The 25,534-nt window shown below is 44.7% G+C and overlaps 1 protein-coding gene across 1 annotated transcript in view; it reads left to right on the forward strand.

Moving 5' to 3' along the window:
- Positions 1–25,534, forward strand: part of LYPLAL1 (lysophospholipase like 1) — a 181,980-nt gene that overhangs the window by 31,275 nt on the left and 125,171 nt on the right. Inside the window, exon 2 of the mRNA XM_088481227.1 lies at positions 3,583–3,682. Coding sequence (XP_088337353.1) covers positions 3,583–3,682 — 100 coding nt within the window. The remainder of the gene's footprint in view (positions 1–3,582; positions 3,683–25,534) is intronic.

Genomic DNA, 25,534 nt, shown 5'->3' on the forward strand with positions numbered 1-25,534 from the left:
CCTCGCACAGTATAAAAACAATATTGGCAGGTTAATTGGCTTCTGACACAGATGGACCCGTGTGTGTGTGTGTACATACTGTGTGTGTCTAAGGGGTCGATTTTATTAGCTGCGGTGATCTCGCCTCCATGAGTCATCGCGGCAATGGGCGCACTTTACGACAGCCTGGATTCACGGAATTTTGTTCGCAGCCCCGTAGGGGCTCAGAGTGGGCCGCGAAGGGTGCAAGATGCCGGTCCATTGCCGGCGTTTTAAGGCAGTTGCAACGGCAAACTCGCACCCTTCGCGGCTAATTGGATTGAGCCCTATGTGTGTGTCTGTGTGTGATAGGGAATGGAGTGTGGACAGATGTGAATAATTTTCTGTACAGCGCCGTGTTATACGGTGGCTCTATATAAATAACTGGTATTATTATTGTAGAGTAATGAAGGTCCCGCTGGCCATTATGTTGCTGTTTGTGGAGAATATCTGCTCCCAGTCTGATGTGAATGAGCGCAGACCGTGATGTCACATGGACGCTGAATATCAATTATTTCATATGTGAAAAGTGTATTAAATATGGAAGAAATGATTTGTGTAAGCAGAACGCAGCATCTGTTTAGCTGGTCATACACCTGAGAACAATTGGCCTGATTCAGAGCCAGATGCTATTTGCAGACGGTCGTTCAGGAAAAGGGGGTGGCTATTCAAATGAACCGTTCGCTCTTTGCGGTCTGTTCATGCCTCTATGTCTGAACGAGCGAACAAATCTTGCGGTCGTTTTTTGGATAACTACGCCCCCTGGCCGCTCACATCCTACGTCATGTCCGCTATTTATTAGAGTAATCGAGTACATCGACCAGCGTATGAACTGCTCGCTATTCTTGTGGTTGGTTTTTGCTAGCACAATTTTGCGAGCAGTTCTGGCTATAAAATAACCCAGTGACGTGGTCAATGACGCTGCTGTATTCATTATGCACACCCATAAAACGCCCGTTTTGACCTTTAAGGACGCCTGCGTTGTGATCTCCACTCCCCGTTTTCAAGCACCTTCCCCTGTTACCACCCACATACGCCTCCTCCTGTCACTCAAAATAGGCATTCTCTATTTAGCGAACAAACGATTTTCGGCCGCACTGACTGGTTCGCGCATGCGTATTACGATCTGTACGCATGCGCAGTTGGGCAAACATAGCTCGGAACGAATGAGCGGCCGCTTACGAGCGGCTCTGAATCAGGCCCAATGTGTGCGGTTTTTAGCCACTTTTGATGTGTATTACAAACACTCAGAGGTGACCATAATGCAGATTTAAGATCTTGTTTCGGTGACGCAGGGGACACAACTCCAGGGGCCGACACGTGAGGGGACGCAGGGGCCGACACGTGAGGGGACGCAGGGGCCGCCATGCAAGTTCGAACTGCATCATCCAATAGTCCACCTAGACTACTGCACATTTTATGATGTTTTTTTATCAATAGGGAATGAAGGGGGCCCCAAATCAGTAAGTTGCCTTGGACCCCATGAGGTATAGCTCAGGTCCTGGCCTATCGGTCACTAGTTACACGCACAACACTCAGTGATGTCACTAGTTCCTAGTAAATGGATAGGGTGTATTATAACTGCTGGGTGTCACTACTGTCGTTGGCAATCTTTCCCGCATTAGTGTATAATCATGCTTATGTAGTAACACACGGGGCTGGCAACAAAAATATTGGTCCCGAGACAGTCATGTTTTTGGGGGCCCTATCCCCTCCTAGTATGTACATGCAGGTCGGCCATTGGCTCATCCCCATGTGTCTCTCCAGCCTCATCCCAAACTTTATGTCACTTATTCTCACCTGTGATGCACCAACGCCATCCCTGTCTCCAGCCTCACCCCCCCCTATGTCTTTCCATCTCCAGCAATCCACTCATCTCCCCTGTGTCTCTCAGCATCATTATACCCCAACCTGTCTCTCAGCTTTATCACCCCCACCCTCCTGTGCTGCATCTTCAACACCCCCTCCCTACCCCCCTTTGTTTCCCAGTTTCATCTACTCCACTGTGTCTCCCTGCCTCATCCCCCAGCCCCTGTGTCTCCCTGCCTCATCCCCCAGCCCCTGTGTCTCCCTGCCTCATCCCCCAGCCCCTGTGTCTCTCTGCCTCATCCCCCAGCCCCTGTGTCTCTCTGCCTCATCCCCCAGCCCCTGTGTCTCTCCCTGCCTCATCCCCCAGCCCCTGTGTCTCCCTGCCTCATCCCCCAGCCCCTGTGTCTCTCTGCCTCATCCCCCAGCCCCTGTGTCTCTCTGCCTCATCCCCCAGCCCCTGTGTCTCTCCCTGCCTCATCCCCCAGCCCGTGTTTCTCCCTGCCTCATCCCCCAGCCCCTGTGTCTCTCCCTGCCTCATCCCCCAGCCCCTGTGTTTCTCCCTGCCTCATCCCCCAGCCCCTGTGTCTCTCTGCCTCATCCCCCAGCCCCTGTGTCTCTCTGCCTCATCCCCCAGTGGGCGTCCCTGTGCTTACACTGTATGGATATGAGAAGGCAGCAGTGGTGTCCCTATGCTGGGCTGTGCTTACACTGTACATATATGAGAAAGCAGCAGTGGGTGTCCCTATGCTAGGCTGTGCTTACACTGTATGGATATGAGAAGGCAGCAGTGGGTGTCCCTATGCTGGGCTGTGCTTACACTGTACAGATATGAGGAGGCAGCAGTGGGCGTCCCTATGCTGGGCTGTGCTTACACTGTACAGATATGAGAAGGCAGCAGTCGGCGTCACTATGCTGGGCTGTGATTACACTGTATGGATATGAGGAGGCAGCAGTGGCGTACCTATGTAGGGCTGTGCTTACACTGTACATATATGAGGAGGCAGCAGTGGGCATCCCTATGCTGGGCTGTGCTTACACTGTATATATATGAGGAGGCAGCAGTGGGTGTCCCTATGCTGGGCTGTGATTACACTATGGATATGAGGAGGCAGCAGTGGCGTACCTATGTAGGGCTGTGCTTACACTGTACATATATGAGGAGGCAGCAGTGGGCGTCCCTATGCTGGGCTGTGATTACACTGTACAGATATGAGAAGGCAGCAGTGGGTGTACCTATGCTGGGCTGTGATTACACTGTATGTATATGAGAAGGCAGCAGTGGGCGTCCCTATGCTGGGCTGTGATTACACTGTACGGATATGAGGAGGCAGCAGTGAGTGTCCCTATGCTGGGCTGTGATTACACTGTATGTATATGAGAAGGCAGCAGTGGGTGTCCCTATGCTGGGCTGTGATTTGGAAGGCATTAGCATATTTTTGCAACAACGATCCGTGCGCGAATGCTTTACCGTCCGTCTCTGAGTCGGACCCTTTGTGTACCCATAGTACTCACCACGGGGTGTATGACTTTCTCCTCTGTATTTCCTACACTTGTACCTGTAGTATTCTTAGGGGCCCATTCAATGACAGGCGATGTCCTCATCTCTACTTTTCCGCGCACCCCTACGGCGCAGAGATTTTACTGGCTGAAATTGACCATTCTGGAACAGCTCATTAAGGCCATCGCGTTTAATTGAATGGTGCTCTAAGAGTCGCACGTTATTTAAACTTACGGTTGATCTTTTTATTTCTTTAGGTGACACAGGACCAGGAATTAAATCATGGATAAAGGAAATTTTAAAGAAAGATTTAGCATTTAAACATATAAAAGTCATTTTTCCCACTGCTCCAGTCCGGTGAGTTCCTTTTTTGAATTTCAATAATGTTATAGTTATTGTCTTAAATAGACCTTGTTATGTAGTACGTATGTGTATATGTATGCGAGTCTATGTACTGTATGTATATAAAGTATGTGTCTGTACTGTATGTATGTATATACAGTATGTGTGTATGTATATACAGTATGTGTTTGTGTATGTATATACAGTATGTGTTTGTGTATGTATATACAGTATGTGTGTATGTATATACAGTATGTGTGTATGTATATACAGTATGTGTTTGTGTATGTATATACAGTATGTGTGAGAGTCGTGTGTGTATATACAGTATGTGTGTGAGCCTGTTTATGTATATACAGTGTGTGTCTATGTATATATATATTAAATGTATATACTGTATGTGTGAGTCTGTATGTATATACAGTATGTGTGTGTGTATATATATGTGTATGTATATATATATATATATATATATATATATATATTAGTGTGTATGTATATACAGTGTGTGTGTGTGTATGTATATGCAATGTGTCTGTGTATGTATATGCAGTATGTGTGTGTCTATGTATATGCAGTGTGTGTATGTGAGTCTCTGTATGTATATACAGTATGTGTGTGTATGTATATACAGTATGTATTGTGGTATAAGCACTGGAGAAGTCTGGAATAGCATATATGTGTGTCCCAGATTCCTATTATATGTGTTTTTAAAAAGTCTGTTATGCCAAACAGACCAGAAGTGTCGGCTTCTGGTAAAAGCCGGATAATGGGTCCTAGGGGTGTGGATGTGAGAAGAGAAGGGAGGGCTCCATCCACAGGCCATTTCAGGTATTGGGCCTTTCAGTCTGAGAGCAGGCTGATTAGTAGTTGCACCTGGAAGTTGCTCAGATAAGCTGTGTTAAGCTGCAGACACAACGATTTTGTTACCAACGATTTTATGAACGATTATCTGTCAGATTTTTTAAAGTGTAATGAACAATTTTTTTGAACTACAAACGATTTTTGCATATTCCCTTAATGAAAATCATTCAGTTGACAAGTTTGACTGAACTACAAACGTGAACACGCATGAACAATTATCGTTCATCGTTTGACTCAGAAAGTGAACGATTTTTTCAAACGATTATCGTTAAATGATATTGTTTAACGATAATCGTTCAAAAAATCGTGTGTGTGTATGCAGCTTTAGGTTTTGGTTGAGTGTCTCACATACCCTGGGGGAGAACAGACACTGAGGTTTGTTCAGAGACCCTGTGATATATGAAAGTGCTGTATTTGTGGTAAGGCCCTGCCACTTATAGAGAGGGAATAACCTGTCTAGTTATTGCCCAGACGGGCTAGGATTTATTTTTATGTTTTGTTTATTTTGTTGTTTATGTTGCACAATAAAACGGTTCTGACCAGCTCGCACGAAAACCCTGGACTGGTGTGCTGTTTCCTGGCTGCTGTGTGTAAGGAGGTGTCCATCTACCCCAGGAGAGGGACCCCCTACCCTGACTATATCACAGTGTGTATGTATATACAGTATGTGTGTGTATATACAGTATGTGTGTATATACAGTATGTGTGTATACAGTATGTGTGTGTGTGTATATACAGTATGTGTGTATGAGTCTGTATGTATATACAGTGTGTATGTGAGTCTGTGTATGTATATACAGTGTGTATGTGAGTCTGTGTATGTATATACAGTGTGTATGTGAGTCTGCGTATGTATATACAGTGTGTATGTGAGTCTGCGTATGTATATACAGTGTGTATGTGAGTCTGCGTATGTATATACAGTGTGTATGTGAGTCTGCGTATGTATATACAGTGTGTATGTGAGTCTGCGTATGTATATACAGTGTGTATGTGAGTCTGCGTATGTATATACAGTGTGTATGTGAGTCTGCGTATGTATATACAGTGTGTATGTGAGTCTGCGTATGTATATACAGTGTTTATGTGAGTCTGCGTATGTATATACAGTGTGTATGTGAGTCTGCGTATGTATATACAGTGTGTATGTGAGTCTGCGTATGTATATACAGTGTGTATGTGAGTCTGTGTATGTATATACAGTGTGTATGTGAGTCTGTGTATGTATATACAGTGTGTATGTGAGTCTGTGTATGTAAATACAGTGTGTATGTGAGTCTGTGTATGTATATACAGTGTGTATGTGAGTCTGTGTATGTATATACAGTGTGTATGTGAGTCTGTGTATGTATATACAGTGTGTATGTGAGTCTGTGTATGTATATACAGTGTGTATGTGAATCTGTGTATGTATATACAGTGTGTATGTGAGTCTGTGTATGTATATACAGTGTGTATGTGAGTCTGTGTATGTATATACAGTGTGTATGTGAGTCTGTGTATGTATATACAGTGTGTATGTGAGTCTGTGTATGTATATACAGTGTGTATGTGAGTCTGTGTATGTATATACAGTGTGTATGTGAGTCTGTGTATGTATATACAGTGTGTATGTGAGTCTGTGTATGTATATACAGTGTGTATGTGAGTCTGTGTATGTATATACAGTGTGTATGTGAGTCTGTGTATGTATATACAGTGTGTATGTGAGACTGTGTATGTATATACAGTGTGTTAGCCTGTATGGTTATACAGTATGTGTGTGTATGTGAGTCTGTATGTATATACAGTATGTATGTGTATGTGAGACTATGTATATACAGTATGTATGTGTATGTGAGACTATGTATATACAGTAGGTGTGTATATGTGAGACTATGTATATACAGTGTGTCTGTATGTGAGTCTGTATGTATATACAGTATGTGTGAGACTGTATATACAGTATGTGTGAGACTGTGTATACAGTATGTGTGTGTATATACAGTATGTGTGTATGTATATACAGTGTGAATGTGTATGTATATACAGTATGTGTGTGACTGTGTATACAGTATGTGTATGTATATACAGTGTGAATGTGTATACAGTATGTGTGTGTATGTGAGACTATGTATGTACAGTGTGTGTCTGTATGTGAGTGTATGCATATACACTGTGTGTCTGTGTATGTGAGTCTGTATGTATATACAGTATGTGTGTGTGTATATACAGTATGTGTGTATGTATATACAGTGTGTGTCTATGTATGTAGAGTATGTTTGTGTATGTGAGTCTATGTATATACAGTAAATATATACAGTAAATAAGATTGTTACTCTCTGGATTTTGCAAGAATAAAAGCAAATTGTTATGAAACGCGTCATTGCTGCGCAGATCCCTTTCCCCAGGGTGTGATATGCGAGTGACGGGCTGTTCTTGCACTATGGGAGGAAATGTCATTTCCTGCGAGATACCAGTCTACAGCGCCATACTGGAGACTTTGCGCCGATACTTGCATCTTGCAGGATATTCCATTTTCACCCTGTTTGTGTGTCAGTGTGTGTTTGTGTCAATAATGGGTCTGCTGGTGTGTGTGTGTGTGTGTGTGTGTGTGTGAGTGTCAATGATGGGTCTGCTGGTGTGTGTGTGTGTGTGTGTCAATGATGGGTCTGCTGGTGTGTGTGTGTGTGTGTCAATAATGGGTCTGCTGGTGTGTGTGTGTGTGTCAATAATGGGTCTGCTGGTGTGTGTGTGTGTGTGTCAATAATGGGTCTGCTGGAGTGTGTGTGTGAGTGTCAATGATGGGTCTGCTGGTGTGTGTGTGTGTGTGTGTGTGTGTGTCAATAATGGGTCTGCTGGTGTGTGTGTGTCAATAATGGGTCTGCTGGTGTGTGTGTGTGTGTGTGTCAATAATGGGTCTGCTGGTGTGTGTGTGTGTGTATGTGTGTCAATAATGGGTCTGCTGGTGTGTGTGAGTGTGTGTGTGTGAGTGTCAATGATGGGTCTGCTGGTGTGTGTGTGTGTGTCAATAATGGGTCTGCTGGTGTGTGTGTGTGTGTCAATAATGGGTCTGCTGGTGTGTGTGTGTCAATAATGGGTCTGCTGGTGTGTGTGTGTGTGTCAATAATGGGTCTGCTGGTGTGTGTGAGTGTGTGTGTGTGTGAGTGTCAATGATGGGTCTGCTGGTGTGTGTGTGTGTGTGTGTGTGTGTCAATGATGGGGCTGCTGGTGTGTGTGTGTGTCAATAATGGGTCTGCTGGTGTGTGTGTGTGTGTCAATAATGGGTCTGCTGGTGTGTGTGCGTGTGTGTGTCAATAATGGGTCTGCTGGTGTGTGTGTGTGTGTGTGTGTGTGTGTGTGTGTCAATAATGGGTCTGCTGGTGTGTGTGTGTGTGTGTGTCAATGATGGGTCTGCTGGTGTGTGTGTGTGTGTGTCAATGATGGGTCTGCTGGTGTGTGTGTGTGTGTGTCAATGATGGGTCTGCTGGTGTGTGTGTGTGTGTGTGTGTGTCAATGATGGGTCTGCTGGTGTGTGTGTGTCAATGATGGGTCTGCTGGTGTGTGTGTGTGTGTGTGTCAATGATGAGTCTGCTGGTGTGTGTGTGTGTGTGTCAATGATGGGTCTGCTGGTGTGTGTATGTCAATGATGGGTCTGCTGGTGTGTGTGTGTGTGTCAATGATGGGTCTGCTGGTGTGTGTGTGTGTGTGTGTGTGTGTCAATGATCGGTCTGCTGGTGTGTTTGTGTGTGTGTCAATGATCGGTCTGCTGGTGTGTGTGTGTGTGTGTGTGTGTGTGTGTCAATGATCGGTCTGCTGGTGTGTGTGTGTGTGTGTGTCAATGATCGGTCTGCTAGTGTGTGTGTGTGTGTGTGTGTCAATGATCGGTCTGCTGGTGTGTGTGTGTGTGTCAATGATGGGTCTGCTGGTGTGTGTGAGTGTGTCAATGATGGGTCTGCTGGTGTGTGTGTGAGCATGTCAATGATGGGTCTGCTGGTGTGTGTGTCAATGATGGGTCTGCTGGTGTGTGTGTGTGTGTCAATGATGGGTCTGCTGGTGTGTGTGTGTGTGTGTGTGTGTCAATGATCGGTCTGCTTGTGTGTGTGTGTGTCAATGATCGGTCTGCTTGTGTGTGTGTGTGTGTGTGTCAATGATCGGTCTGCTTGTGTGTGTGTGTGTGTGTGTGTCAATGATGGGTCTGCTGGTGTGTGTGTGTGTGTGTGTCAATGATCGGTCTGCTTGTGTGTGTGTGTGTGTGTCAATGATGGGTCTGCTGGTGTGTGTGTGTATGTCAATGATCGGTCTGCTTGTGTGTGTGTCAATGATGGGTCTGCTGGTGTGTGTGTGTCAATGATGGGTCTGCTGGTGTGTGTGTGTGTGTGTGTCAATGATCGGTCTGCTTGTGTGTGTGTGTGTGTGTGTCAATGATCGGTCTGCTGGTGTGTGTGTGTCAATGATCGGTCTGCTGGTGTGTGTGTGTCAATGATGGGTCTGCTGGTGTGTGTGTGTGTGTGTGTGTCAATGATGGGTCTGCTGGCGTGTGTGTGTGTGTGTCAATGATGGGTCTGCTGGTGTGTGTGTGTGTGTCAATGATGGGTCTGCTGGTGTGTGTGTGTGTGTCAATGATGGGTCTGCTGGTGTGTGTGTGTGTGTGTGTCAATGATGGGTCTGCTGGTGTGTGTGTGTGTCAATGATCGGTCTGTTGGTGTGTGTGTGTCAATGATGGGTCTGCTGGTGTGTGTGTGTGTGTGTCAATGATCGGTCTGTTGGTGTGTGTATTCCAAGGCAAGAAGTCTCTTCCCTAAATGGTGTTTTCTGTTTTTTCCTGGCTAGTTGCACAAAATCTTAGGACCACCCATAACCCGCAGAAGTACTCTCCTCTATAGCTGCATACACACAACGATTTAGTAAATGAACGATTTTAGTAAACTATTTCCGTAAATTTTTTCAAGGGAAAAATTAACGAAAATCGTTTACTAAAATAGTTCATTTACTAAATGTAATAAAAGATTTTTTTGAACTACAAACGATTTTTGCATATTCCCTTACTGAAAATCGTTGAGTCGGTCAGTCTGACTAAACTACAAACGTGACCGCGCATGAACGATAATCGTTTATTGTTTTAACTCAGAAAGTGAATGATTTTTTCAACGATTGAACGATAAACGATATCGTTATCGATAATCGTTCAAAAAAATCGTGTATATTATCGATTCCTGCCTGCCGATACCTTCTAATAATTGTCGCTATTTAGCTTTGAGTCGCACAAGAAATAAATGCTTTCAGACTTTGAGTGTGGTTCCAAAGCACGAAAAGTTATTATTCAATATAAAAACAGATAGTTACACGCTGTGATCTAAAGACAATTAGCGCAAATAAATCATATTTAGGTACAGTTGTTACATACGCATGCGCTCTGGACCCAGATACCGGCATCAGTATAGAAACCTATGTCAACAGCACAGCAAGAAGACTCCTTTCTGAGTTCAGAGAGCCCACATATATACACTTCACAGGGATAGGCAATACAATAGAACAGTTTGGCATGACTCCATTGGTTCTTCTTCCTGGTTCTTCTGTTACAGTATAGTTCATAGGTCAATTTGAATGGACACAAACCAGCCTCCAACAGCCCTTTGTGTCCTTTTTCCCACTGCATGCTAATCTAAGCTGATAACATTACAGAGTACATTTTAATGTTTTAACTCTCTATAGTCCATAGTTTGCAGACGCATGTTGCGATCTTCTCACCGATGATACCGGAAATCTGTTGAGACACAATGGATCAGTACAACACCAAACACTGTCTGCTTACCATGTACTAAACCTTAGATATCAAATAACCTTTATTTCACAACATTACTAATACTGAATAAACCTTGAATATTACACTTTAATGCTAGGGAACCTTTTATGTAAGTGTGCAGTGTTTAAGTATTGGGGAATTAAGAAAAGACGCTAGTTAGCGCTGTGCGACTACGTGTTTGTGGGGTACACCATGGTACGTGTTTTGCAGGGATAATCATTTTATATGTTCTGGTGACTTTATATGGTGAGGACTTTTAACTTCTTTCTATTGCGTGGGAATCGCACGATGCTAAATAATAGCATCGCCGTATGTACTCATGGGCGAGATTCACTAAAATGGCGCTGGCAGGCCAGTCACAAAATGGCGTCTCATTGTCATTCGCAAAATGGCGTCGCGCAGATTTAATTTTAAACCGATCCTGTCTCAGCCAATTATCCAGCTTCGACAGTCCACCCTTTGATAGCAAACAACATGCTATCATTCTCTGATTTTAAAATTAATTTAGGCTTACATTATGACTTATTCAATGTTATATTATGGGATGGCACAAGGTGGTTCTTAATCCAACAATAATGTGTCTCGAAGAGGGGACATAAAACTACCCTTATACGCACACTGCAGATCTTGGAAGATCATGGGAAAGATGTGGGGATGCACCGATTCTACAAAGGAAGTCTTGAGGGGGAATAGGGACTTACATTATTTAAGATGTTTTAAAATAACATTTTAATAACACATTTTATGCATGTCTAAATCTTATACATCATATGATGGTACCTTCTAGTTCAGGGTTGTAATGCAGTTCTACATTTACCTCAGTATTCACATTGCTACTACTGACCACCATCATAATTTAATTCTTTCGGTTCACCTTATCTTTACATTTTCCACATTTCACCACAGGAACACACCTGACACATATGCCAATTACTATGATGACAACCAGTATGAGGATCAGGAGTTTACCTATGCTTGCGATCATTTCCTGGTCCCACTCTCCTAGACCTGAGAACCATTTCACTGGGTTCAACCATGAAACCCATTCCTCTGCCTTCTCCTCTACTTCAGCCACTGAAGCATTATGGTTCTTTCGAAATTCCCATTTTAACTGCAGAATTTCATCCATCTTCCAGTCTATCACCTCCTTGGGAACGCTGGTATCGTTTGTAATATAAGTGCAACATTTTACACCAAATTGGGTGGCCAAAGTTACGCAATACCCTCCAGTGACAGCTGTTAAATAATTTAACACTAGTCTATGTTGCACGAGTTTTTTCTTGTAAGCTCGCAACCTGTATACCTGAATGTGTCATCATACATCTCGGTAATATTATCTATTAATTTAGCAAGATCTTGGATATATCTAAATTTTAGTGTACCCAGAACGATCCTGGAGGGAACCAGTGCTACTAAAACTTGAAAGCCAGTTGTCTCACTAATTAACTGTGTGGCTATATGTACATCACCAGGTATCATATTTCTTTTGTCTCTGTGTTCATACTGTGTATGAAGATATGGTGATGGTGTGTCTTTATGAATACTAAGCATTTCACCATGTGTAAGGGTCATAACTTCTGGAACTACTCTTCCAAAATAACACAAACCCTCAGAACTTGGAGAGAGCCACTTATACGCTTTCCTTCCACATATAAAATATACATCATCGGGGAGAACATAAGGAATAGAATGCATCAATCATCCAACACATTTCCCTAACAAATGATCCTATCTCAAGTTCTCCCATCTGGCTAATACATGTTTCTGGTTGTATAACCTTAGCACAGTACCCTTCTGGTATTCTGTCAACCATTTCTTTGGTGTTACTTAGTATATATTTATACCGGAAGTGTCTTCCACCTGACCTAATAGTGCATAACAGTTCATAATTCATAGCTCATGATCAGATCTTAGTGAGAAGGTCATCATCTGGTTATTCCCAGTCACCTCCCAACTTCCTGGTTCATTGGAGTTGGTGATGTTTAAACATACAAGTGTTTTATCTGCCTGGTACTGGTGGAGTTTAAAATGGGGTGGTTTGGTGTTTAGAAATTTTCCATCCAGTGCCTTCCCTTTTTGCAATTCTAAAATTTCAGAGATATTTAATGGGAATGGCACTAATCCTACATTATGCTGTCCTTGTGGCACGTGAAAGCACACCCAACAGTCGGTTTGGTTGGAAGATTATCACACCATGGTAGGCAAAATTTTTAAAGGATACCCACCCCAATACTGGTTATACTTTGGTTGGCACTGTTGGATGCATCTCTCGGTGACTACGGACCCACAGAACTCACACATACAATAATCCTCAGACGGTAAACCTTCACACTGTCTCCGAGTATCCAGAATAGCAGATCTCTTAACAATTACTGTACTATGATTGGTCAGACACTCCCCTGATTGGCATAGCACTCCTCCTCTCAACCATCAATACTGCCATTAGCTCCCATCTCCTCTATCGGTCTCCCGTCACAGAAACCAGAAATCCCTGAACAAATCAGGATGATGGAAACTCTGGAAGAGAATACAAAATTGAACACAGCAGACCAGTCCATTGGACATGCAAATTTCTTTAGTTCAGATATTTCACTGCAACCTTTTAACTCTCCTGGAACAAGCTCGCGATCGACAGGTCCACGTTATCTGCATCGTCTCCGCCTTTTTTTCTCCAACGGTTGGTTGACCTTCTTACAGTGAGTGGAATGGACCCAGGTATCTCCGCCACCTTCAATGAGGTTGTACTCGTCAGCAACACCTGATACGGACCTTCCCACCGGTCAGTCAAATAACCTGAATGCAATAAATTTCTGATCATAGCAAATTCTCCAAGTTCAACATCATGACAGTTTGTTTCAGGCATATGATGTGACAACAATTTCAGTTTCTGCTGTTGCTGTTTTAATTGTTTACTCATTGGTATCAGATACCTTACAGTACCTCATTGTTACCTTTCAAATCTTCCTGCGGACTTATAATCAAATGAGGTTGTCTACCAAACAGTATTTCAAAGGGGGACAGATTAAGAGGGGGCCTAGGAGTCGTCCTGATACTATGAAGGACAAGTGGTAGATCTTCTGGCCAACCTAGTCCAGTTTCCGACATGATTTTACTTAATTTGTTTTTAATAGTACCATTCATCCTCTCCACCTTGGCACTGGCTTGCGGTCGGTAGGGGGTATGAAGTCGACTATTAATACCCATCAGTTTACACATATTTTGGAAAACATCACCTGTGAAATGGGTACCCCTATCACTCAATAATTTTAGGGATACCGTAACTGCACACAAACTCCTGAACAATTTTCTTGGCAGTAAACGCAGCAGTATTAGTGGCAGCTGGATATGCCTCAACCCAATTACAAAACACATCAGTGCACACTAATACATACTTGAGATTCCTGCAGGGTGATAATTGGATGAAATTTATTTGTATTACCTGAAAAGGTCCGTCAGTCGGAGGAATGTGGGATGGTTCGGTAGGGATCATTTTCCCAATGTTTTTCCTCAAGCAGGTCAGACAGGACATTGCTCTCTTCTCCGCTTGAGAAGAAAAACCTTGTGCGCACCAGTATGCTCTCACCAATTTGCTTTCCCAAATGAGTCAGACCGTGCGCTGCCTCAGCCAGGCTTGGGTAGTAAACTTTGGGAGCCACTGGCTTACCTTGTTCATCTCTCAAGAGTCCAGAAGACTCTTGCCCACATCCCTTGGACTTCCAGACTGCCTTTTCCTGAATGGAACACACATTTTGCATCTTAATTCATTTCAGCATGTCAATCGTTTGAAAAGTCATCATTTGTTCAGTTGGTACATTCATTTTTAACCCTGCAACCAGTTCCGCCACTTGGGCCGAGTGTGGTGGTCCTAAAGGTTCGGCCACTATAACAACCTTGTCATTTACCACAGCATAACCTGTACATAACTCTCCAGTGTCAGTTTGTCTATGACAACTCCCATCCGTGTAAATGTCACATCTACATTTTCTAAAGGTGTATCCTGTATGTCAGGTCTTGCAGTAAAGGTTTGATTCAGATATTCCATACAATCATGTGCATCAATATACCTGCAGAACTCACCTTTCGCCAGCGACTCCTCTCTCCACATGTTGCACATATGGTAAATACGTAGCTGGGTTTAACTTACTGCACCTTTTGATGTGATGTTTGCAGGTGCTATTAAGGCTAGTTCCCATTTTGTGAATCTAACTGAGAAAACATGTCTGGTTTGGGCAGAGTTTAGCAAAGCAGATACCCCATGGGGAGTATAGACAATCATATCATGGCCTAGTACCACATCCTCACTCTTACTGACCAATAGAGCAGTTGCTGCTACACTTCTTATACACGTTGAGAGTGATCTTGCCACAATGTCCAATTGTGTACTGTAGTATGCTACGGGCCTACTGGCATCACCATGTTTTTGTTTGAGGACACCTGCTGCACAACCATCAGCTTCCGTACAATATAAATCAAAAGGTTTTTCATTATCTGGTATTCCCAATGCAGGTGCTCTTGTCAGACTATCCTTAAGATTAAGGAAAGCCTGCTCTGATTCCTCTGTGTGTATGACACGATCGGGCTTTGAGGAAGAGACTAAGGACCTCATTCAGAGTCGGTCGTTGCAGCCGCACGGTCGTACGCCACCGATGTTTGCTGAACTGCGCATGCGTAAAGTTCGCAATGCGCGTGCGCAAACTAGCTGCTACGATCAGAAATTTCTCTCTCCTTGAACACAGCCAGGTCGGTAGTTTGAGTGACAGAATGAGCGTTTGTGGGTGGTAACAGGGGAAGGTGCTTGAAAACGGGGGAGTGGAGATCCGAACGCAGGCGTGCCTAATTATGTGAACGGCATTTTATGGGAGTGCATAATTAACAAAGTAGTGTCATGGCACACGTGACATGGGTGGTTTGTACACTGACCTGATCATAGTGGTTAAGAGAGGGTATGGTCAACCTTAAGCTCTACGACCAGTTTAGATGGTTCCCGATGGTCTCGATTAATCCTTATATGCCCGGAGATGACGTGTAATGCGTACGAGAAGGGGGCATATTTTTTTTGTCTTCCGGCCGCTTCCTCCCCTTGGTCGGCCAGCTAATGATCTGATCTTAAGGACGCAACATGCGAGTGCATCTTTTGCATATCCGGCCCCTTTTCCCGTACGACCGTGCGGCCGCAACGACCGACACTGAATGATGTCCTAAGTCCTGTAATGGCAAGGCCAAAATAGAAAAACCTGGGATCCACATTCTGCAGTATCCACACATTCCCAAGAAGGTATGAATTTGCTGTTGATTCTGCGGTAGTGTCATGTTCTGTATGGCTTGGATTCTGTCATTTGTCAGATGTCGTAGCCCCTGGGTTAGGCAATGTCCCAAGTATTTAACCCTGGGCTGGCATGGCTGTACTTTGTCCTTAGCAACCTTGTGTCCTGTTTGCGAGAGATGAAGCAATAAAAGTTTAGTATCATTTAAACATGGCATAAACGAATCAGAACATAACAATAAATTGTCCACATATTGTATTAGAACAGATCCATTGGCAGGTTGAAAAGATTGTAAACAGTCGTGTAAGACCTGGGGGAAGATACTGGGGCTGTCTATGAAACCCTGAGGCAATCGTGTCCATGTATATTGTACACCCCTGTATGTAAAAGCGAATAGGAACTGACAGGATGAAGAGGTACAGAGAAGAAAGCAGAACAGAGGTCAATGACAGTGAAATGGGTTGCATTTGGCGGGATCTGCATAAGAATGACAGCTGGATTTGGCACTACGGGAAATTGACTCTCTACTACCTTATTAACCCCTCTAAGGTCTTGTACCAGCCTATAACCCCTCCCACCACTCTTCTTCACAGTAAAGATGGGACTGTTGGCTACACTAGCTGTATGAACTAAATTCCCTGCTGTAATAATCGCTCAATTATGGGATAAACCCCTAATTCTACCTCCTGTTTTAATGGGTACTGGGGAATTTTTGGAGCTTGCCTACTGCTTTTTAGATTTACCATTACAGGAGCTTATGTTTGCCATTAATCCAGTGTCCTGTCTATCCTTGGTCCAAAGTCAATCTGGAATTTGGGATAACATTTGATCTACCTGAGATGGAATTTTACCTGAACCAGTAGAGTGATACATTATCCTTTGGGGAGTGTCCAATATATCCCTCACCTCATGCGCATCTCTGTCTGGGATATCTAGATATACACCATCAGGGGTACAATATATGACACATCCCATCTTACATAACAAATCCCTCCCCAGTAGGTTAGTAGGAGCCGCTGCTGCCAGGAGGAAAGAATGACTGGTATGCAATGGCCCGATAGTGACCTCTATGGATTTAGTTAAAGGATAATGTTGCACTTTACCCATTACACCCATTGCTGGTACTGTCTCGTTGGTTACCTGTAAATTAACGGGAGATTTTATCACTGACCTGGTCGCCCCTGTGTCTACAAGAAAAGGATATTTAGTACCAGCTACATCAACAATCATGACCGGTTCTTCCCTAGTACTTTCCGTTGACCTGACTATCTGTAGACTACAGGTATGACCTGACCCCTAGCATTGAGTCTCACTCTCCAATACAGCATTTAAGGCCACAATTGGAGCTGGTGCCTGTTGTGGATTTCCTGTACTCTGTGTATATCCCTTATGGGGATATCCAGGTACTCCCTGGTTAGGGGTCCTACCTTCTTCACCTTACAGTTCCTACTTACATGTCCCACTTGGTTGCAGTTAAATCACCTTCGTGAGTGGGGTGGGTGAAATGATTGCTGTGTAGGTTGAGCGGAAGGGAAGATGATGGGTGTGGATATGGATAAGGATATTGAGGGTAATATGGTGGTTGTAGATAGTATGGGTTTTGTGGCTGTGCGTGATAAGTGGGGTAGGGTTGTGTTTGAGGTGGTGCAGGATTGGTGAGGATGTGTAGCTGTGCAGGTGCAGGTGTGTCTGGCGGCTGTGATGTTAGTCATTCCTTCTAGAGCTTGAATACTAACAGCCATTAGCTTCTCGCTCTGGGTCTCTCTCTTTTTGAGGATGTTTTTATCATGTTCAATAGCGGATTCTATGAGGGTGTCTACAGTGACTCCTCTCTAGCCAGGTAGTAAGGTCTGGACTCGGGTCTTTAGGTTCTCTTTTAGACCATCCATAAGTACAGTGATGATCATTCTCCTGTGGTGAGTGCTATCTTTAATATATTCTAACCCAGTGTACTGGGTGATAGCCTGCAGAGCTCGGTTACAAAAATCTCCTGTAGATTCACTCTCTTTTTGTTTTATGGTGAATATTTTATTCCAGTTAACTACTACTGGAAAGTATACACCCAATTGAGTTATTATGCGAGTAATGTTACCTTGGTTACTCTCATCTGTTAGGAGACTATCCCCATCAAATACGCAATCCGTGATAAACTTTTCACGTCGTTATTGTGTGGAAGACAAGCCCTTAACACCACTCGCCAGTCCTTATTGGTTGGCTCGTGAGCACTACCCAAAGTCTTTGGCATTTGGCTAATTCCTTTTTAGGATCACGGAAATCATTCATTATGGAATTTAGCTCCGCTATTGTCCAAGGACAATGCATTGCTACCTCCCTTGTGGGCGCTACACCGTTCGCATCCGCATTCCCATTCGGAACAGTTATTGTCCGGATAGGATGCAGACCGGCCGCACTGCTACTTTTGACCTTGTTACCTGGCTGGGGATTTAGTCTATTACTGCTACGTATATGGTTGGCAAATTCCGCTACGGGTGCAGTGGATGTTACCACTTCCTGTACTATCACTGATGGAGATGGCGGCACCACTTGTGCTTGCCGTGGTGGAGCATCTAACACGTGTACAGCATGGGAAATGGCAGACATAACAATAGGCTCATCATCCGCATCATAAACATTTTCCTTATGATTACTCAGGAGAGGGTACAAATTACTTGTTACATTTTTATGGGTTTTTACAATAACTGTACCTGCACCCCCATCCGCATAGGGCGGTGGTGGTGCACGTGAACCACTGGAAATACCTTCCACAACGCTACCTTGCTGCACGTGCGCACTATCACAAGGCACACACCACAGTTTAGCGCTGCATGTGTACTCTCCGGTAACGTGCTCGTGACGCTAGTTTGCGTCGCGCGCACACCTTTAAGCCACGTATCCCCCTCACGCTGCCATAATTTTAAACACTCGTTATATTTTACCTTTTTCATTCGAGAGTGCACCATACAGATGCTATGTCGGACATTGTTCAATACATCCTTATCAAAGCTGCCAATTCAGGGGAAGGTCTAACACTCTTCATCGTCATTTTAAACCATACATCACAGTACCTAATTGCATAAGCACCGTACCTAGTATGCATAATATGCCGTGCCGACCCAAGCGGCGCTTCCAACAGCAGCACATCATCTAACATCTCTACCGTTTGCTTGGCCCCCATTCTGGGAGAACCCTAAACTTTTCAACAGAGATTTAAACTGGTGAAAGACGGTCAAGATACTTTCACTTACCTGCGGACGATATTAACAGGATGCACCCACACACCTATGGAAGAATAACCAGGCTGCTTCCACGCACCTAATCCCCTTTTGACTACCTATCATCTGCTAGCATGTAGGCATTCCAATAACACCTACCCTTTTCTGTGATTTCATCCACCCTCTGCTCAGCTCACAATCACAATTTAGCCACAACTGTGCAGTTCAATTACAGTGCTCAAATAACCCTAACTGATCACTGAATACTGTAATCACACTGAGAGCCGAAACTACAACAAAGGCAACTACACCTGCTTATGTGTATAGACTGCGGTATCTACTACCGAGCCACTAGGCCGACACCAGGCACCTAGCACTTAAGGGTCCTACGATACCCTTAACTAGGGAACATGTTACCCCCTACCAACAAATACTCACTGTTACACACCTTTTTCCTGCGCAGAAAAATACACGTATTCCCAGACTATGGCAACACTGATCAATGTATTTACAACAATGCTATCTATCAATATTACCGTGCAATCTCAACGGCTTTGTTTAAAACACGTGGCAGCAATACAGGAAATACGTATACGCTATTGTGCGACTAGTCACATACACAATAATGCGACTACTACAAAAAGCTTATTATTACCTTTACGCTATTGTGCGACTTCCCCTATTAAACATAAAAATATATCAATGAAGGAAAACAAACTTTTTCCTTCCTTGTCCCTGGATTCTTAATCAGCGCTCCTTAAGCCACTATAATGGGTAGTGGACTCTCAGCAACAAAGTCGTAGCAGATTTGGAAGGCACAATGCGTTCTCCTGCTATGGCGCCTCCTCCCTTTTGCTGAGAGATCGCTGACCGAGTGTTACCAAGTGACCGGTAGCATGATTCACACTGTGAGCCCCCAACTATCGTTTCCTGCCTGTCTATACCTTCTAAAATCCTGCTTATACCTAATAATTGTCGCTATTTAGCGTTATGAGTTGCACAAGAAATAAATGCTTTCAGACTTTGAGTGTGGTTCCAAAGTACAAAAGGTTATTATTCAATATAAAAACAGATAGTTACACACTGTGATCTAAAGACAATTAGCGCAAATAAATCATACAGACCCAAGGTACAGTTGTTACATACGCATGCGCTCTGGACCCAGATACCGGCATCAGTATAGAAACCTATGTCAACAGCACAGCAAGAAGACTCCTTTCTGAGTTCAGAGAGCCCACATATATACACTTCACAGGGATAGGCAATACAATAGAACAGTTTGGCATGACTCCATTGGTTCTTCTTCCTGGTTCTTCTGTTACAGTATAGTTCATAGGTCAATTTGAATGGACACAAACCAGCCTCCAACAGCCCTTTGTGTCCTTTTTCCCACTGCATGCTAATCTAAGCTGGCTATATTACAGAGTACATTTTAATGTTTTAACTCTCTATAGTCCATAGTTTGCAGACGCATGTTGCGAACTTCTCACCGATGATACCGGAAATCTGTTGAGACACAATGGATCAGTACAACACCAAACACGATCTGCTTACCATGTACCGTGTTTCCCCGATAATAAGACCTACCCCGAAAATAAGCCCTACCCTTAATTTTGTAACCCGGTCCAAATTAAGCCCTACCCCGAAAATAAGACCTACCTGAAACTCATTTTGAGATGGGAACGCTGAGGATCCTGTGCGGCCGTGCCTGCTGGATCATGTTGGATCCAGTCAGCGCGCAAGTGAGAGCGACATCCCGGACGGCGGCGAGTCAGGTAAGTTCACTGCAATAAGGGACACTGCTACAGGGGGGTACCTGCATAAGGGGCACTGCTGTCAATGTTAATTAATATAAGACCTACCCCGAAAATAAGCCCTATGGTGTTTTTTTGAACAAAAATAAATAAATAAGAACGTGTCTTATTATCGGGGAAACACGGTACTAAACCTTAGATATCAAATAACCTTTATTTCACAACATTACTAATACTGAATAAACCTTGAATATTACACTTTGTAGCTATGGAACCTTTTATGTAAGTGTGCAGTGTGTAAGTATTGGGGAATTGGGAAAAGACGCTAGTTAGCGCTGTGTGACTATGTATTTGGCGAGTACACCGTAGTACGTATTTTGCAGGGTTAATCATTTTATATGTTTTAGTGACTGTCTGTATTTATATAATGAGGACTTTTAACTTCTTTCTATTGTGTGGGAATCGCACGATGCTAAATAATAGCATCGTCGTATGTACTTATAATGGGCGAGATTCACTAAAATGGCGCTGGGTGGCCAGTCGCAAAATGGCGTCTCATTGCCATCCGCAAAATGGCGTCGCGCAGATTTAATTTTGAACTGATCCTGTCTCAGCCAAATATCCGGCTTTGACAGTATGCACCTTACAACATGATCCCTTTATTTGCTTAAAGATGTAAAAAATAGACATTGAAAATAACTGTAATAATTGTTGTAAAAGCTGTCATTTAGTACAGATGTATCCACCATACGCCATTGGTGCAGATACACCTGGACGCGAGTCAGCCGCCAGGTCTCGTGTAGCATTGTGGTCACAAACTGGATCTGTATATAAAACGGAACTTGCCATGAAAATAGCCACCGCCATGGCCTCATAGCCTTTGTATACGTATTTAGACGCGGTCGCACACAGATGTACAAGTGCCGCATATAAAATCAGTGCAGTCTTGTGAAGCGGTTTGACGCAGTTTCGGGCAAAAAAGATGCTAGGCACAAGCAGAGTCGCGCGGGACCTGGGGCGCAGAAAATGGCTGCACCATTAGTGCATATGAACACATCTGTACGTTTCCCAAAATTCTGCATTTTTTATGGCTTCGCGTCAGGAAAATGTCTGATTAGTGAATCATCTTTTGGAATCCTAAAACTCTCTTCTTGGTATTACATATACTGTAGAACCTTGGATCATACCATGTGCTTCCCATGACTGAGGAGACCTACAGCAATAACCTGGTGATCTCCGGGCAGACATGCATCACCCCTGCTAGTTACCCCTGCTAGTTACCCCTGCTAGTTACCCCTGCTAGTCCTATCTTCCTGCCTCGGAGAGTCTCTGGGATCCCAGCCACAGGTTTCCCTTCTGTCTTTTATTACTGCTAATGTCAGCGGCCATAAAAGTGTGAAATCTACGCCAGAACCTGCCAGTAACTCGCAAATATTCTCAATGCCAAATTCCTACATGCTGTTACCAGCAAGAGGGTTATTAATCACCCAATTTACTATAAGAGCGCGCTATGGCGTCCTTTAGCTGTTTCTGACACCCCTACACTTATGGCCCAAATACATCAATTATTTTGTACGGTTTCTGGTGGAGATTGAAAAGCACCAATGAAATGACTTTCTGGTCAGATAATTTACTTATATATTATATAAAGGACTTTTTTTTTATGTATGCAGATTTTCATTCATATATAGTAGACACAAAATATCCTTATTGTCTATGTATTTGCCTCTTTACTCTTCATGCAGATGTGGGTCTTGCTTAGGTAACATTATACTGTGCCAGTTCTCCCAGTACAGTGTGCCAGTTCTCCCAGTGTAGTGTGCCAGTTCTCCCAGTGTAGTGTGCCAGTTATCCCAGTACAGTGTGCCAGTTATCCCAGTACAGTGTGCCAGTTATCCCAGTAAAAGATGCAATGAGCACTGATGCCCCGGTCTCAGGAATGTAATAATGTTCTCCCTCCAGTAACGTTCTTACAGGAAGGTAACGCTGTGATGTCACTGACACAGAAGCCCGATACCCCCAGCTCTCAGCACTAAGATTGGATAAAGAATGTACATATTAGTTACTGAGAATAAAACAAAGGGAACTTCTCACAGGCCCCGAGTCTCACCCGCTGCCGCATCCCCCTATGTAATGCTGACAATACAGCGCTCGCTGCCAGTCACTAATAATAGTCTGTACGCGCTGTGACTGCTGCCTGTAACATTACCGCAGCGCTAATGTGTCCCGTACACAGAGACCGTCTCACCCGCTGCCGCATCCCCCTATGTAATACTGACAATACAGCGCTCGCTGCCAGTCACTAATAATAGTCTGTACGCGCTGTGACTGCTGCCTGTAACATTACCGCAGCGCTAATGTGTCCCGTACACAGAGACCGTCTCACCCGCTGCCGCATCCCCCTATGTAATACTGACAATACAGCGCTCGCTGCCAGTCACTAATAATAGTCTGTATGCGCTGTGACTGCTGCCTGTAATATTACCGCAGCGCTAATGAGTCCCGTACACAGAGACCGTCTCACCCGCTGCCGCATTCCCCTATGTAATACTGACAATACAGCGCTCGCTGCCAGTCACTAATAATAATAGTCTGTACGCGCTGTGACTGCTGCCTGTAACATTACCGCAGCGCTAATGAGTCCCGTACACAGAGAGCGTCTCACCCGCTGCCGCATTCCCCTATGTAATGCTGACAATACAGCGCTCGCTGCCAGTCACTAATAATAATAGTCTGTATGCGCTGTGACTGCTGCCTGTAACATTACCGCAGCGCTAATGTGTCCTGTACACAGAGACCGTCTCACCCGCTGCCGCATCCCCTATGTAATACTGACAATACAGCGCTCGCTGCCAGTCACTAATAATAATAGTCTGTACGCGCTGTGACTGCTGCCTGTAACATTACCGCAGCGCTAATGAGTCCCGTACACAGAGACCGTCTCACCCGCTGCCGCATTCCCCTATGTAATACTGACAATACAGCGCTCGCTGCCAGTCACTAATAATAGTCTGTACGCGCTGTGACTGCTGCCTGTAACATTACCGCAGCGCTAATGTGTCCTGTACACAGAGACCGTCTCACCCGCTGCCGCATCCCCTATGTAATACTGACAATACAGCGCTCGCTGCCAGTCACTAATAATAATAGTCTGTACGCGCTGTGACTGCTGCCTGTAACATTACCGCAGCGCTAATGCGTCCCGTAAAAAAGACCATAATTCATCATTTAAAAACAGTCAGTGCCGCCTTCTCAGCGCAATACTCAGATCAGCATGGAGCTGGGCACCTAATAATGCTATTACAGTACTTAGGGACCATTTTTTTAGATCTGCGCTGGAGGACGCAGAGCTGGAAGCATTGAGATCCTGGGCGGTGGCTGCAGCGTGGCTTTCATAGGTGGGCATGTCGGGGGAGTGCCAGTGTCAGGGGCTGCTTCGGAAACGCAGTTCCATTGGCACTGGCAGTCATGTATCATTGGGCATTCTTATCAACCATAGGGTTGCTCTAATGTCCGATGCTGCCACTATTTGCGCAGTTCAGCGGATTACAGCCGCAGATGGTGGGCATCTCAGTGGACAGCCCATGAGCTATATATTTGTATCAGTCCTGTCTCATGAAATGGTTTGTCTCATCCGATTGTGGCTGAAATGTACATTTGAGAGAGAGAGAGGATAACGCGCAGTGAGGTGTGGGGGGGATCACGCGCAGTGAGGTGTGGGGGGATCACGCGCAGTGAGGTGTGGGGGGATCACGCGCAGTGAGGTGTGGGGGGATCACGCGCAGTGAGGTGTGGGAGGATCACTCGCAGTGAGGTGTGGGGGGATCACTCGCAGCGAGGTGTGGGGGGGGATCGCGCGCAGCGAGGTGTGGGGGGGGATCGCGCGCAGCGAGGTGTGGGGGGGGATCGCGCGCAGCGAGGTGTGGGGGGGATCGCGCGCAGCGAGGTGTGGGAGGATCACTCGCAGCTTGACGGGACGGGCCTCCCCCTGGGATATCCCAGAATGGTGGGCCGACTACTTCAGTTCGCCCCAGTACTGGTGTCAAAACACCACAGATACTTGGGCAAGAGAAGTGGTCTCAAATGGGTACGCCCTCTCATTTCGCAGTCTGTCTCCCCACCAGTTTTTCTACACAGGCCCTCATTCAGACCCAAACAAGGACTTACAAATCCAGAAAGCTATGCAGTCCTTGCTACAAGCAGGGGTAATTGTGCCAGTCCCACTATCTCAGTGAGGGACTGGTTATTATTATTATTATTATTCTACTCTTTCTGGTTCAGAAGCCGAATGGGTCTCATCGGCCTATCCTCAACCTCAGTTCCTTGAACAAATTCCTAAGTGGGCCAAAGTTCAGGATGGTAACCCTACGCTCCGTCATCATAACTATGGAGTCTGGGGACTTTATAGTATCTCTGGATATTCAGGACGCGTACCTACAGGTACCTTTAGCGCCCTCACATCAGCGATATCTCCGGTTTGCTATACTACGGCAACACTTCCAATTTCAGGCTCTGCCCTTTGGACTTTCCACGGGAGTTTACGAAAGTTGTGGCTATCAGGGCTGCCCACCTGGTGTCCAACTGTATCCATATCTGGATGACCTCTTGCTCCTAGCAGGATCCCTAGAAGTGCTTCACTGCCGTCTGTAGTTAACCATTGCTTTCCTGCACAAGCATGAATGGTTAATCAACTGGAAAAAGTCCTCCCTGAATCTCTCACAGAGAATGAGTGATTCATCTGGGAGCACTGCTGGATTCTCAGGAACAGAGAATCTTTCTGACATCGGACAAGATCTCCACACTTCAACTACGAGGGGACAGATGTCTCCACAGTCGCCGAGTGTCGATCCCTTCAGCAATGCAGGTTCTGGAATCCTTGGTGTCCGCCTTCGACATGGTAGAATATGCTCACCATCGGATCAAAGCTCAGATGATGGTGCTCTCTCCAGAGGTGCGTCTGTCTCTATCTTGGAGGCTACAGACATCTC

Source organism: Taudactylus pleione, unplaced genomic scaffold (genome assembly GCF_031769625.1).
Source record: "Taudactylus pleione unplaced genomic scaffold, aTauple2 ptg000267l, whole genome shotgun sequence".
Taxonomy (NCBI): domain Eukaryota; kingdom Metazoa; phylum Chordata; class Amphibia; order Anura; family Myobatrachidae; genus Taudactylus; species Taudactylus pleione.